Source organism: Aethalodelphis obliquidens, unplaced genomic scaffold (assembly GCF_003676395.1).
Source record: "Aethalodelphis obliquidens isolate GAN/ISIS:26980383/991018 unplaced genomic scaffold, ASM367639v1 scaffold9, whole genome shotgun sequence".
Classification (NCBI taxonomy): domain Eukaryota; kingdom Metazoa; phylum Chordata; class Mammalia; order Artiodactyla; family Delphinidae; genus Aethalodelphis; species Aethalodelphis obliquidens.
Window position 1 is genome coordinate 24,205,243 of NW_020837953.1, and position 13,523 is coordinate 24,218,765.

The window sequence follows — 13,523 nt, forward strand, 5'->3', positions numbered from 1 at the left end:
ATAACAATTTAAGAGAAAACCCCAACCCAGATTTGGGCTGACGAGCCCAAGGACATCAAATCGGACAATACTCATTTCCTACTACCCAAGGAAAATTGAGAGGGTCTGGTACCAGAGGCTGAAGCAAAAAGGAAGCCAGCCTGATCCCAGGCCTCACCTGTCATGCTCCTTGTCCACTAGGTGGTATCGTGCCCGGAAAGCCACCAAGCGGGCATAGTAGGCAGGTGCTGGAATTGAGACGGAGCGTGTGCATCGTACGTAAGTGTGGCACAGCTGGTACGTCAAGATCTGGAGCTCATCCGCTGTGAAACGGTTGTCATCCCAAAGGACATAGTAATGGGATGGTCGGCTGGTGCCCTGGGAAGATAGGAAGGTGAGGGGCCCCAGGTTGGGCAGAGGGGATGGTTGACGATAAGGAACAGGCTCACTATTAAGAGTATGGCTGGGTTGGAAGACCCACCTATGAAAAGGCAGACACAAAGCCACCTATGTCATAAAGCACTCATCTTATGGGCAACCTGCCTAAGACGTTCAAAGTGCACTCATGTTCAAGTGCACGAAGGGCTTATTAAGAGAACAATCCTGATTTGAATGCCACTCAGTGAGGAATGATATATTCTAGAGGCAGTGGGAATAATCAACTAATCTTTGACCCATTGGAAATCCCAGGACATAGCCCAGCTACCTGGATGCCTGCGTGGCTGCACAGATAGAAGTCAAACTCAAATGGGTGGGTGATGTTGGTGTCCACAGTGGTCCCAGCTGGGATGTTACCACTCTTCCCAATCTGTATAGAGACAAAGACAACCGAGATCCCAAGACCTGCATGACCCTAACTAGGGCCCCGACTCAATTCTAATCTGATTCCATCAGAATCCCAAGAGTAAAGTAGAAGCTGCTATTCCCAGAGGGTACTGGGAATTGAAATAATAGGCTTCTAAAGTCATACAGACCTGTGTTTAAGTGCTGCTTTCACCATTTATTAGCTGTGTGATCTTAGCAAGTCATTTAACCTTTCTGAGGCTAAACTGGAGATAATAACAGTACCTACCTCACAGGGCTGCTGTGAGGAAGACGCCTTGTACAGTGTCTGGCACATAGGAGAAGTTCAATAAATGGAAGTTCCCTTTCCCTTCTCTGGGAGCTGGTCTATATATGGGGTCTATAGGCCAGGGAGCTAGGAGGAGGGAGATGAAGTATAAGGGAAGGAGGGGAGAAGGGGGAAACAAAGGGAAGGAAGCAGCAGAGGAAGGACCACAAGAGCTAAGGGGAAGAAAGGGACCAGGGAAGATGGACAGGCCAAGGACTAAATCCCCAGATTTTACTTCAAGGGCTTCTTCCATATTAAGAGAAGGGAGACAAGATAAGGGTATGGGTGGCTTCCTCAATCCCTCACTCACTCGCTCATTCTTGTCAGCACAAAAAAGGCGGGTGTGATGGCGTTTCTGCACCACAATATAAGTGATCCCGGGCTGGTAGTCCTTTTCCAGTTTGATGCAGGCATCACGAATGGCCAGCAGCTCATAGTGGAGGATCTAGGCACAGGGTGAGGAGGGAGACAAAGAGACATACAGCTCCTCTTGAGTTCACGCATCTTTCTGAACTAAGGGGTTGCCACTTGTAATACGGCTTTTTGTTCAGCCTCTCTTTATAAGCTGATACCCAACCATTAGAGATGATAAGCCCTTCCTACCAAAATCAGCCTTATACAGGCATACCTCGGAGATATTGTGGGTTCAGTTCCAGATCACTACAATAAAGTAAGTCACATGATTTTTTTGGTTTCCCAGTGCATATAAAAGTTATGCTTACACTATGCTATAGTCTATTAAGTGTGCAGTAGCAGTATGTCTAAAAAAAAAAAGTATATACCTTAATTAAAAAATACTTTATGGCTAAAAATTGCTAACTATCACCTGACCAGTGAGTCGTAGTAGTAACATCAAAGATCACTGATCACAGATCACCATAACAAATATAATAATAATAAAAAAGTTTGAAATACTGCAAGAATTATCAGAATGTGACACAGAGCCATGAAGTTTTAGCAAATGCTGTTGGAAAAATGGTGCCGACACACTTGCTGGACGCAGGGTTGCCACAAACCTTCAATTTGTAAAAAATGCAGTATCTGCGAAGCACAATAAAGCAAAGTGCAATAAAACGAGGTCTGCCTGTAGACAGTTCACCTGATATGTTCCTATAAAGCTTAGCTGGGAGGCTTAGTATCAGCAGAGAGCACTCACCTGGTTCCTATGTATAATTAGACCTAACATAAAGACACAGAACCAAGGTTCAGAGAGAAATCACAATGCCCAAAGTAAGGCTGAATTTAGAATCAGAAGGAAAATGGAAGTTACCCATGAGCTCTAAGAGCAGACAGGATTGGGACCACCATAGAAGACTAGACACATAGTTCAGAAATGGGTGTAGAGGGACTAGATAAATTCAGTCCTGAAAAAAAGCAGTATTATACAAAAATGGACTAGCTCAAGAAGCCACAGGTGAAAAACCATAGTCAGTAGTTGCCTTGTGGCCTTGGATGTCAGGTATAGGGAGTAAAAACTGTATGGCAGAAGTAAATACAATTTAGAATCAATTAGAACTAGGTTTAAACCCAAGCTTTATCTAATTTTATTACCTTGAGCAAGTTACTTAACCCCTTTAAGTCTCATTTTCTCCACACTGACTAAAGTTACTAATAAGATCAGTTTCACCAAACTGTTGTCAGGACTAAAACAAATAATTAAGTAAAAACACAAAAAACCTAGTAGTGGCTTAATAACCGCTGACTGCTTTGCTTAGTAAGCAGTTTGAATTTTAACCCCAGGCTATGTGAGGTCACTAGACATCTCTAAACACAGACATGTTATGATAAATGCATCTGGCATTTTAGGAAACACTGTATGACTTGGAGGAAATTGAGCATAATGGTTAAGAGCATGAACTTTGGAATCTAACCAATTTGTCTGAATCCCAGCTCTACCACTTATTAGCCTGGATGACACTGAAGAAATCATTTAACATTTTCAAGCCTCAGTTTCATCATCTATCAAGTGGAATAATAATTATTTCATAGGGTTATTGTAAGCATTCAATAGAAATACATACAAAGTGCTTAGCTCAGTTTACAGCACATAAGAGGTACCCAATAAATGGTAGTTATATTACTATGTATTAAATGGTAGTCAAGGAGACCAGTTCAGTACACTAATCTAAACAACAGAATATGAAGGCTTAGGAGGGAGAAAGAATAGGAGGAACATCGTGAAGGTCAATAGCAGTGATTCTCAAAGTGTGGTCTCCAGACCAGCAGCATCACCTAAGAACCTGTCAGAGCTACAAATTTTAGGGCCCCATCCTAGACTCACTGAAGCAGAAATTCTAAGGGTAGAGCTCTGCAAACTACTTTAATAAGCTCTCCAAAAGATTTTGATGGATGCTGAAGTTTGAGAACCACTGGTCTAAAGAATCAGTCTTCAACATGGACCAACTAGTAAATAGGCACTGAGGGTCTTTTATTACAAGAAGAAAGGTCTATCAGTGATTGTACACGCCATCTCTCAATTGTGATCTCTGCTTCCAAGACTACTCCATTTAGCAAACCTCCCTAAGTAGTAGCACCTCCCAGTGTCAATAGCTCAGAAAAGACAGCAGTACTCTCTGCTACCATCAGGCCCCCTGGCCTCAATGTGAGGTTTTCTTGACCTATTGTGGGCCCTACCTGGGGGAGCTGGCCTTCAGGAACCCCATCTCGGTAGAAGATGATGCGGGTAGGCTTGAAGCGGGTGGACTTGTAGAACTGGATGAGCAGCTCACGTACCATGTAGGATAAGTCTTCAATGATCTCCTGCCGAGGTCGCTGCACCCGCACAGTAGCACAGTAACGGCTGGGGTGGGCATCCATACTGCCTACCACCTGATAACCAAAGAGGCAGGATAAGCTCCCAGAACCTCCACCCTCCCAACACTGTTAGGTTCTGGGTTTGGGGAAAGGCCTCTTAGCAAAACAACTATGCAATTGAATGAGGTTTTTTGGATTCAATAAGCCCTGGTTCAATCTCTGTTCTATCACACATGTGGAAGTTACTTAATCCACGTGATCTTCTTGTTCCTCCTCTGAAATGGAGATAAGAATACCACCTACTTGCAGTGCTGTTGAAGCACATATAAGTCATCTTGTACAGGGCCTAACACACAGTAGGTACTTGATAAGTTTGATTTCCCTACTTCTTGCAGAGGGGCATGTGAAGGTTTGGCACTACTAGCTCAAAGAGTGACCTCATTCAAAAACAAGTTTATCTTTTTTTTTCAATTCAAGTGCTAATCTACGCTAGGAACCACAGTGAAGAGTGTTCTTGTGGGTGGTGGAATAACATCATTTTCTAAGGGGACAATAGCCAAAGCCTACTAGGATGGATGGCCACAAGGAAATTAAAGATAAGCATAGTATAGAGTTCCCCACATTTACTGAGAGAGGCCCAGTCTGCTTAGAGAAACTTGAGGGTTGAAGAAAGAGAAGTGGGAAAGAAGGCCTGGTCCCTTTAGCCAATTCAGAAGCCCCTATGAGACAGGGAGCAAAGATGTCAGGAGAGGGATTGGAGAGCTATCTAATCTACTAGGTGGATCAGGGGTAGGGATGGGGAAGAGTAAAGGACAATCGCAGCAACTAAGTAACTCCCTTAAAAGGGATTTCAGAGAAGAGATATGTTCATATTCCAAAAGTGGGCACAGAGAGAGAGAGAGGGAAACTCGAACACAGAACAAAAGTGATGGAGACAGGGCCAAGTCTCTGGCCACAGCCTACACTCTCACTGCTCTCTCTCTGAAAAGAAAATGCCATGCAGAGTTAGTTTTATTAAGAAACCAAGGGAGTGGTTAATGGGGATGATCAGCTGAAATAAAAAGGTCTTGTGAAGGGTCAAGCACCAGAGCTAAGGGAAGGAAATCATGTGTAGTCTTGGGGGCCCAGAGCTAAGAGAAGAACCTTATGAGGAAGTTGGAAAGTAACACTCACTGCTGTGATAGAAGGTTTTTTCCCATCCCCTGCTGGGGGGTGTGTAACATCTGCTCCCAGGAATATCACTGGTTGTTGAAAGACAGCAGAGCTAAACAAGGAAGAGAAAACAAATGGTGAGGACTTGGGTCTTCTCTTCCTAGCACCATCTAGCACCCACTTTGGTCCTCTCTCCCTTGTGTGTGATTCACTTGGCCTGGACAGGGTCCTATCTTTTCATCAATCACCAGTATGGTACCTTGCTTGACAAGGGCAAGTGGGCAATAGAGTTCATACCGTTGGTGTGGAACTAGGATGTTGTTAATGCCACCAAGTTTGACATTGATCTTCAGGCAAAGGTTGGACAGAGTCTGAGGCGAGGTCTTGACCACATTCTTCACTTGCACACACTGTGTAGCCATTCCCAAGAGTGTATCTCCAACACGCTTCACTTCAGCTATGAGCAGGGAGAGAACTGATTAGTGCATTCAACAAATATTTACTGAATGCCTCCTAGATGCCACGAAGTATATGAGGTGCTAGGGAACACAATGATGACCAGAAACACACAGGGTCCCTACTCTTATAGTGCTTACTATCCAGTGACTAATTTTAAAAATTATGAAAAGTATAACAATGACAAATGCTACAACAGAAAACTCCATGGAGCTGTGAGAGCATATAACGTGGGGGTAATAACCTAGTCAGGAAAGGATTCTTGAGTAAGTAATGAGTGAACTGAAATCTAAAGGTAGAAGAGAACTTAGAAGGGAGAGGAATATGGGAAAGAGCATTCCAGGCAGAGGGAAGAGCGTGCAAAAATGTACGCTGATAGGAGAAAGCAACATACTTTTGAGAAACTGAAAGGCCAAAGTAACTACAAAGGAGAATAAAAAGGAACCATAGTGTGAGAGGAAGAATGTGGTCATGAGACCAATCTAGGGAAATGAGGGTAGCTTAAGAAGGCAGCTGTCAAGATGGAAAGAAACAGATTCAAGAGACTATATATGTAAGGGAAAATAATTCTTATGGATAACCTCTGAGTTTCTAGATTTTTATAATAGAACAGATAGATCATAAGTTCTTTTTGAGACATTTTGAGTTTGAAGTGTTTTTTGGTCATCCCAGTGAGGATATCCATCACGCAACTGAGTATAGTAGTTGGAAGTTCAGGATTAGTCTGAAATGGAGATGTAAATTTATGAGCTATTTAGGTACAGGCAGTAATTGAAAACATGATCTTGAGATCACCAAGGAAGAGAACAGAATGAAAGGAGAAGAAGGCTTAGACCTGTATCTCTGAACTCACAATACTTGCAGAACAGGAAGAAGATGAGTCTGCAAAGGACAAAAATTCAGAGAACCAAGAGAAAGATCAAGACAGTATTATATCATGAATGCCAGGGAAGAAAGAGCGTTTCAAGAAGGAGCAAGTGTTCAATTAAGTCAAATGCTGCTAAGAGATTGGTAAAATGAGGACCAGAATTTTGTGATAGTGAGGCAAAAATTAATGTATAGAGGCAAAAACTGTTTTTGGTAATACAAAGTACCAAGGAGGAGATGTAGGATCAATGAACGGTATGATATGTTTTCAATGGGAGAGATTTGAGAATGTTTAAAAAGCTAAAGGGATCATTTCTACTTCTAATAGATAAAGTTAGAGGCAAACCAGTGTCTCTGCACATAACATTCAGAAAAGCCAAATAAAATATAGAAATCATCTTTTTGTAGGCAGTAGAGAAGTGCTAAGACAACAAGAACTGGAAGGGTTAACACTGCAGAGAGGGAGAGAATCTCACAGAGGTGAGCCATCTGCTGCAGCTGCTTTTGCCCTGGGTACATGTGCTGATTCTAGGTGTGGGCAGGAGGCTGAGATTCTAGGCTTTGCACCAAAAGAGGAACCACTGCCAAGGGACAGAGAAAGCAACAGTTTCTGGCGAACACAGGCTAGTTCTAAACGTGAAAAGTTAAAAAAAAACATTTAAAAGAAAACACAGACTAGTATCTTCATGACCTTGGGATTTCCTAAACAGGACACAGAAAGTACTAGGCGTAAAGGAAAAATATTGACAAATAGGACTACATTAAAATTTTAAATTTCTGTTCAACAAAAGAACCCATTAAGAAAGTAAAAAGGCAAGCCACAGATATGTATAATACATATAAATTTAAATAAAGGAATTATAAAGAACATCTATAAATCAATAAGAGAAAGGTAGTGAAGCCAGCAACAAAAGGAAAAGACTTGAGCAGGAACTTCTCAAAAGAGGCTCGTGAAACAGCCAATAGAAATATAAAAAGATACTCAACTTTATCAATCACCGGAGAATTCAAATTAAAAGCAAAATGCAGTATAACTAAACACCCATAAGAATGGCTAAAATGAAAGCGACAATACCAAGTTTGGTAAGGACATCAATAACTACAACTCTCATTTGCTGCTGTTGGAAGTATACATTTGTACACTTAAAATCCCTCCTAGTTACACACCCAATAGAAATGGGCATATATGTTCAAAGGACATGTACAAGAATGTTCAATGAAGCATTATTTATAATAGTAAAAACTGGAACCAACCCAAATATGTCCATTAACAGTAGAATGTATAAATACATGTAAATTGTGTTATTATCATATAATGGAAAAACTGTAGCAAACTACAACTAAACAAACACGGATAAATCTTACAAACATAATGTTGAGTGAAAGAAGCCAGACACAAAAAAAGGTACATGGTATATGACTCCATTTATATAAAGTTCAAAGACAGTCAAAACTAATCTATGGTGTTAGAAGCCAAAATAATAGTGGTTAACACTGATGGGGAGTTGTAGTGATTGGTAGCCTGGGATTGTGGTAATGTTCTACTATCAAAACTAGGTACTGGTTACCTTGCTAAGACATTTTGTGAGAATTAATTGACTGAACACAAAAGATCTCTATATGTATACCGTACTTCAATAAAAAGTTTACATTAAAAAAACTGTACCAGTTTAGTGGAGAGGAAGGAGTTAAAAATACTAAGAACAGGGTGAGGTATGGTAGCAGATTAGAACTGGACAAATGTGACACTATCCTTTTACACTCTCAGGGCAATCACAATGCATATGGACCTTGCTTTGACCATCACTTGGCCTACCAGGAAGGAGGATGAAGGATCTTTAAAAGAATCTGACTGTTCCTCTTATCTGCAGGCTTAATTCCTAGGCAATGCCCCCATTACCTAAGTGGTATTCAATATAATCAAAGAACAGCATGTAAGTGGAAGAAACCCAAGGTCCTAATCAAGGTATGAGACTGGAGAGAGGTATAACATGACTGAGCCCAGGGAAGGGAAAATTTTCTGAGTAAGCACTGACTTCTCCAAGCATGCCGCACTATACTCCACATGCAGGCCAAAAACACTGGATTCTCCCTTTATGGAGGAAACCAGAAACATGGATAATTACTCAAGGCAGTTCTCCTAAAAAACATCCAATAAATCAATAAGAAAAAGGTAGTGAAGCCAATGAAAAAAGGAAAAGACTTGAGCAGGCACTTCTCAAAAGAGGCTAGTGAAACAGCAAATAGAAATATAAAAAGACACTCCACTTTATCAATCACAAGGGACACCAATTTATGGCCCAAGAGAGACATGGACTGGAGGTGAACCAACTTCCATAAGTATTGAGTATCATGTGAGCGGAAGGCTCTACCTTGGGTATATATGTGCAGAGGGAAGAAGATTTCAGAGCAGAATCAGATCCACTCCATGCTCAAAACAATATCAAGCAAGACTGTAATTGATCAGCAGCCTGATACAATTTCTAGAGGAATCCAAAAAGAGACAAGTTAATCCTGTAGGTAGGATGACAAGAGAAAGCTTCCAGGAATAAGTACATTTAAACTAGGACTTGAAGGATAGAGAATTTTAAGGGCAAGGTGGAGGATAAAAAGAGTACTTAATATTCTAGGCAAAGGCAAATGATGTAACCAAAACCAGAGACTAGACAGCAGAGACAAGGAATGAGCATTTAGAGCATCTACTATGTCACAGGCACTGTGTTAGATGCTGCATTTTATATAATTAATGAGGCTGAGAAAGGTTAGATAATTTGCCTAAGACAGTAATCTGGCATAGCCAGGATTAAAATCCAGTTCTATCTAATTCCAGAACAAGTCATCTTTCTGGTATGTGTGGCAAAGGGAACAGTACCTGAAGCTGAAAAGGTTAAACTAAGATCAGGGCCCTAAAAAACTTTTATTTTGTGAATGGGGGCTAATGAAGGTTTTTGGGGTTTTTTTGAGAGTACAATCACAAAAAGTCTCATCCAGTAACCTATACAAGAAAGATTTAAGAAGAAATGTTAGAACTAAATTGAGAAGAGTGGGTGGAGAGCAGGGAATACACCTTAATACTGTAAAAAAGAGCATTAGAGGTGAGGCAAAGAGAAGACAGACTGTCCCCAAAGTCTGGATGAAGGTACCCAGAAGCAACTGTGATGCCAACACAGAAGAGAAAAGTAAAGAGAAGGGCTTACTGGTAGACAGAGGAGACAAGCTAGTAAAGAAATGGTTCACCAAAACACTTTGTAAGAGCAGAGAGCACATACCAATGTATTCAGGATCTAGCGGTGTTTCTTTTCACACACAGTAGGTGATCAATAAACTCTTGTGGAAAGGAGATAGGTCAAAGGGAGAGATCGGAACTGTAGAGAGGTCAAGGGTGGAATCAAGATTTTAATAATACAATATAACATACAGTAACAATAGTTGGTGACTGAAACAACTGAAATGGATGAGAATTTCACTAGAATGAAAAGGCAGAGAGGGCAGAGTACAGAAATCTGGAAAATGCCAGGCATTCCTGGTAATGACAAAAACAATTAAGGAGAGACAGGAGAAAATATCAAGAAGTCAAGAGGAGAAAGGTCATTGGTGACCCTCTGCAGAGGAGGTTTAGGAGAATGGCAGAGGTAAAATAAATGAAAAATGCTAAGGAGTAAGGGGCTGGTGAGGAAGTGGGCGTAGAAAATGTAGAGAACTCATTTAAAAAAGTTGATGAAGAAAAACAAAAAAATAGGAAGAGAAAAGCTAAAGGAGATGGCATGACTGTGGTAATGTGCTCTAGGGTGGGGAATCTAAAGATGTTTGAGGGTTCAAGGGTCCCAAAGGTAAAAGGAAGGAATAGAAACAAGAGCACACGTGGGTTGAGTAAGATAAAAGGAGAGACACCTCTTCCTTTGAAGAGGAGACGTGGAGAAGGAAAAAAAGAGTAAGAGAAGAGCACTGAGTCAGAGATGTATATAGTCATTCTCATTCTTAAAAGAGAGGAAAAGAGAGGGAAAGCTTCTCAAAAAGTCTCCATCATTCCCAGCAGTGGAACACCAACAGAACCACCACAAATTCTGCTTGGGTGTGCTGCCCTATGTCTTGACAGACAATGCACTCCTGAGAATAGGAATCTGGACTGACCCATCTCTGTATCCAGCTCAGCTTAGCCTGGCATACACACCAGCACACAGAGGACCCCAATAAATGTTACTGGGAAGGACTGTGAGCAGGTAAACAGGACCAGAGATGACTAACTGGCTCATATAGTCTAATATTTCTCCTCTAAGAAGAGCACTGACACTAAGGAACAGCTCTGGCTAGAGCCAAGAATCCACACTGAGTCGTCCCTAGGATCTTCCAGGGAGCTACCCTGAGAGGAGTCCTATCACCGTAATCACTGTCCCAACAGAACTGTACCATACACTGGCGTCTTCCCTGGCAGGATGACGATAATGAGCTGCAGCCCTGAGTAGGTGTTCTTGAGATGCCGGAACATGGGCTCCACGCTGTCTGCCCCCTGCGCATATTTGCAGAAGCAAGGCTGGCCCTGGATGGGCATCCCTGCATCCTTGGAAATCTTCCGCAGCTGGTCTGTGAAGTTCCTGCAGCACAAGTATGGTCATGACAGGAGGCAGGTAAGTCCCACTTTAATACCTCTAACCAAATGCCTCCATCTTAGGTGCCTAGCACTATGACAGGCACTGACAGATTATAAGATGAATGAGACATCATCACATCTAGTGTAAAAAGCACATTTACAGTTGGATAGGACAAGATAGAGCTTGCCAAGTGTTCAATGGTATGAGCAGAGAGCTGAGGGAGCCCAGAGAAGGGATCTGTGGGAATTCTCAAAGTCCCCCATGTTGTCCCATTCAAGCAGCTGGTTCCTATGTTTCAAGTCTACAGCAATAGGAAGATGCCCAAGAGGAAGGCCTCTTGGCTCAAATTAAAATAAATAAGGTTCCAACAGTGATCAGAGCACAGGAGATGCTCAGAAAAAAATGAGCTCCCTCCTCCCCTACTGGTTCTTTGAAGCCTGAGAGCAAATAATTAAACAAGCTTCTTTCTTTTGCCTTTAGAGCTTTACCCTAGGAAAGGAAGACAAAGCTGGAAGAGAGGGTTCACATGCAACAGATTAAAAAAAAAAATCGAGCTACATAAATATAATGACAGACTGAAAGGAGCAGCAGGAAATTCAATTGTGAAAGTCCTGCATTTAGATTAAAAGCAACAATGTACAAATAGAGAATAAAAGCAATCGTTTAGGGGATGTTATTATATAGCATATAAATATCAATAAGATGGATTTAAAAGCCTATACAGCGAGGAAATAAATTTTTTACTTATTAGTTAAAAAGAAAAAAAACCCGTAAGATTAATATAGTACAACACTGTTGTATAAAATTTTAAATCACTTATATACATATAGGTATATAAAATACATAAATTGGGTAGGAAGGTTATAATAATTCATGACAGTGACTGCATCAGAAAGGAGGAACGGGACTAGAATGGAGAATATAAAGGAATGTCAAATTTATCTTTACTATTTTATTTACTTTTTAAAAAGGATAAAATAAATATGACAATACTCTGGATGATGGACACATGGATGTTTTCCATATTATTCTAATTTAAAAAATTCTTTCAAATAAACATTAGAATAAAAAATATAACCTATTATTTCATGTAAATAAGAGCCAGGGCTCTGATGGACAACCTAACAGTGTTTCTTCCATTTCTCTGCTTTGTATACAACTACAGTATAGCTATTTAAAAAGCCAAGGTGTTACCAGATTCCATCAATAAGTGGGTCTTTACTTCCAGGAAAGTGGTTTTCCCTATCTTCTATTACCAGATCACACTTGGTATATTATGTCCAGTGCTGGGGGCCACAAAGTGTTTAGAGAACTCTAGGATGGAGAAAGTCTTAAAATCCTGTCCTAAAAGTGATACAGCTGAGGTAACGGCTTCTTTAGCCAGAAGAAAATTCTGAGGGTTGACCCTAGGACTCCCTTATACCTCCCCAATTACCAATTTCTCCACCTCATCTCTTCCCCTTTTGTCTCAGTGGAAAGGATGGCTTTTCCTGTGCTTTGGATCCCATTCCCTCATACACATGTAGGAACTTTGTTCTATTTCCTTTCTGGTTTCTCTGGGTTCTATTTTCAGCCTCTGTTCACTATGCACATTCTCCCTGGACAATCTCATCCACTGCCACAGCCGAAAACTCTCAAATCTTAATCTTTAGCCCAGAACCATACATGCAACTGGGTACCCTGACCCAGGTGTACAAGTCACATTTTTACTCCCTGAATCTAGGGATCATTGCAAGAAGGGGCTGTCTGATGAACTGACTCCTTCCAACTCTGAGATTCTAGGTTTATCAGTTTCTGTACCCCAAAATATCCAAAACAACAAATTGCTTCTCAAAAGAATGGGACAGGGGAAGGACACGGGAATGAGAGAGAAACACACCAAGAGTGGAGCTACCAACAATGTGACACAAAGGCACAGCGCTGAGAGCCTTTCTAATATTGGTTAAGGACCAGCCCTCCAAAGCCTGGCCAAGGCTAAGAGCAGCCTGGCTTAAATGGGGCTAAAATCCCAAGAACCCAGGAAAGGAGACAAGAGGAACACATTTAAGAGAAACTATAATTGTGTGGAAGTAGTTATGTATCTGTGAGGGGAGAAGGAGGGCCAGAGTCTCCATATTCATCAGGAGCTGCTGTAACTAATTCTTATGAAAATCCCAAGGCCAGCTGAACCCACCAGGGCACACATCTCTACTAATTCTCATCACTGCCCGAAGTGGTCAGCTCCACTGATTCTTTCTCAGCCCCAGAGTGCACTGACCTTACTCCAGATCCAGAGAAAAACAAAGCTACCACTTCAAAAGACTGCAGGAACACTGAACTGTACACTTTAAATGAGTAAATTTTGTGGTATTTGAAAAATATCTCAATAAAGCTGTTAAAAAAAAAAAGAAGACTGCAGGGGAAGGGTTGGTGACTTCTTCACTTACTTATTCACTCATTCAAGACCATTACTCCCCTAAACTGTTCCTTTAAACCATTTGGCTATATCACTTTCTTCATTGCTATCATCTACTCCCAGCCACTCAGCCACAGGTGGCTCAGAGGCCCTTACAATTCATGTTCACCTAATTCAGGTCACTTGGACCCGACTGAACAAATTCTGTGCACAGGAAAGG

At 41.3% G+C, this 13,523-nt stretch overlaps 1 protein-coding gene across 4 annotated transcripts in view; it reads right to left on the bottom strand.

Moving 5' to 3' along the window:
* AGO1 (argonaute RISC component 1) overlaps positions 1-13,523 on the bottom strand; it is a 39,630-nt gene that overhangs the window by 10,300 nt on the left and 15,807 nt on the right. For all 4 annotated transcript variants that reach the window (XM_027109121.1, XM_027109120.1, XM_027109122.1 and 1 more), the window contains 7 exons: positions 10,727-10,911; positions 5,294-5,453; positions 5,018-5,108; positions 3,725-3,919; positions 1,401-1,535; positions 686-787; positions 158-357 (listed from right to left, as the gene is read on the bottom strand). In XM_027109121.1, coding sequence (XP_026964922.1) covers positions 158-357; positions 686-787; positions 1,401-1,535; positions 3,725-3,919; positions 5,018-5,108; positions 5,294-5,453; positions 10,727-10,911 — 1,068 coding nt within the window. The remainder of the gene's footprint in view (positions 1-157; positions 358-685; positions 788-1,400; positions 1,536-3,724; positions 3,920-5,017; positions 5,109-5,293; positions 5,454-10,726; positions 10,912-13,523) is intronic.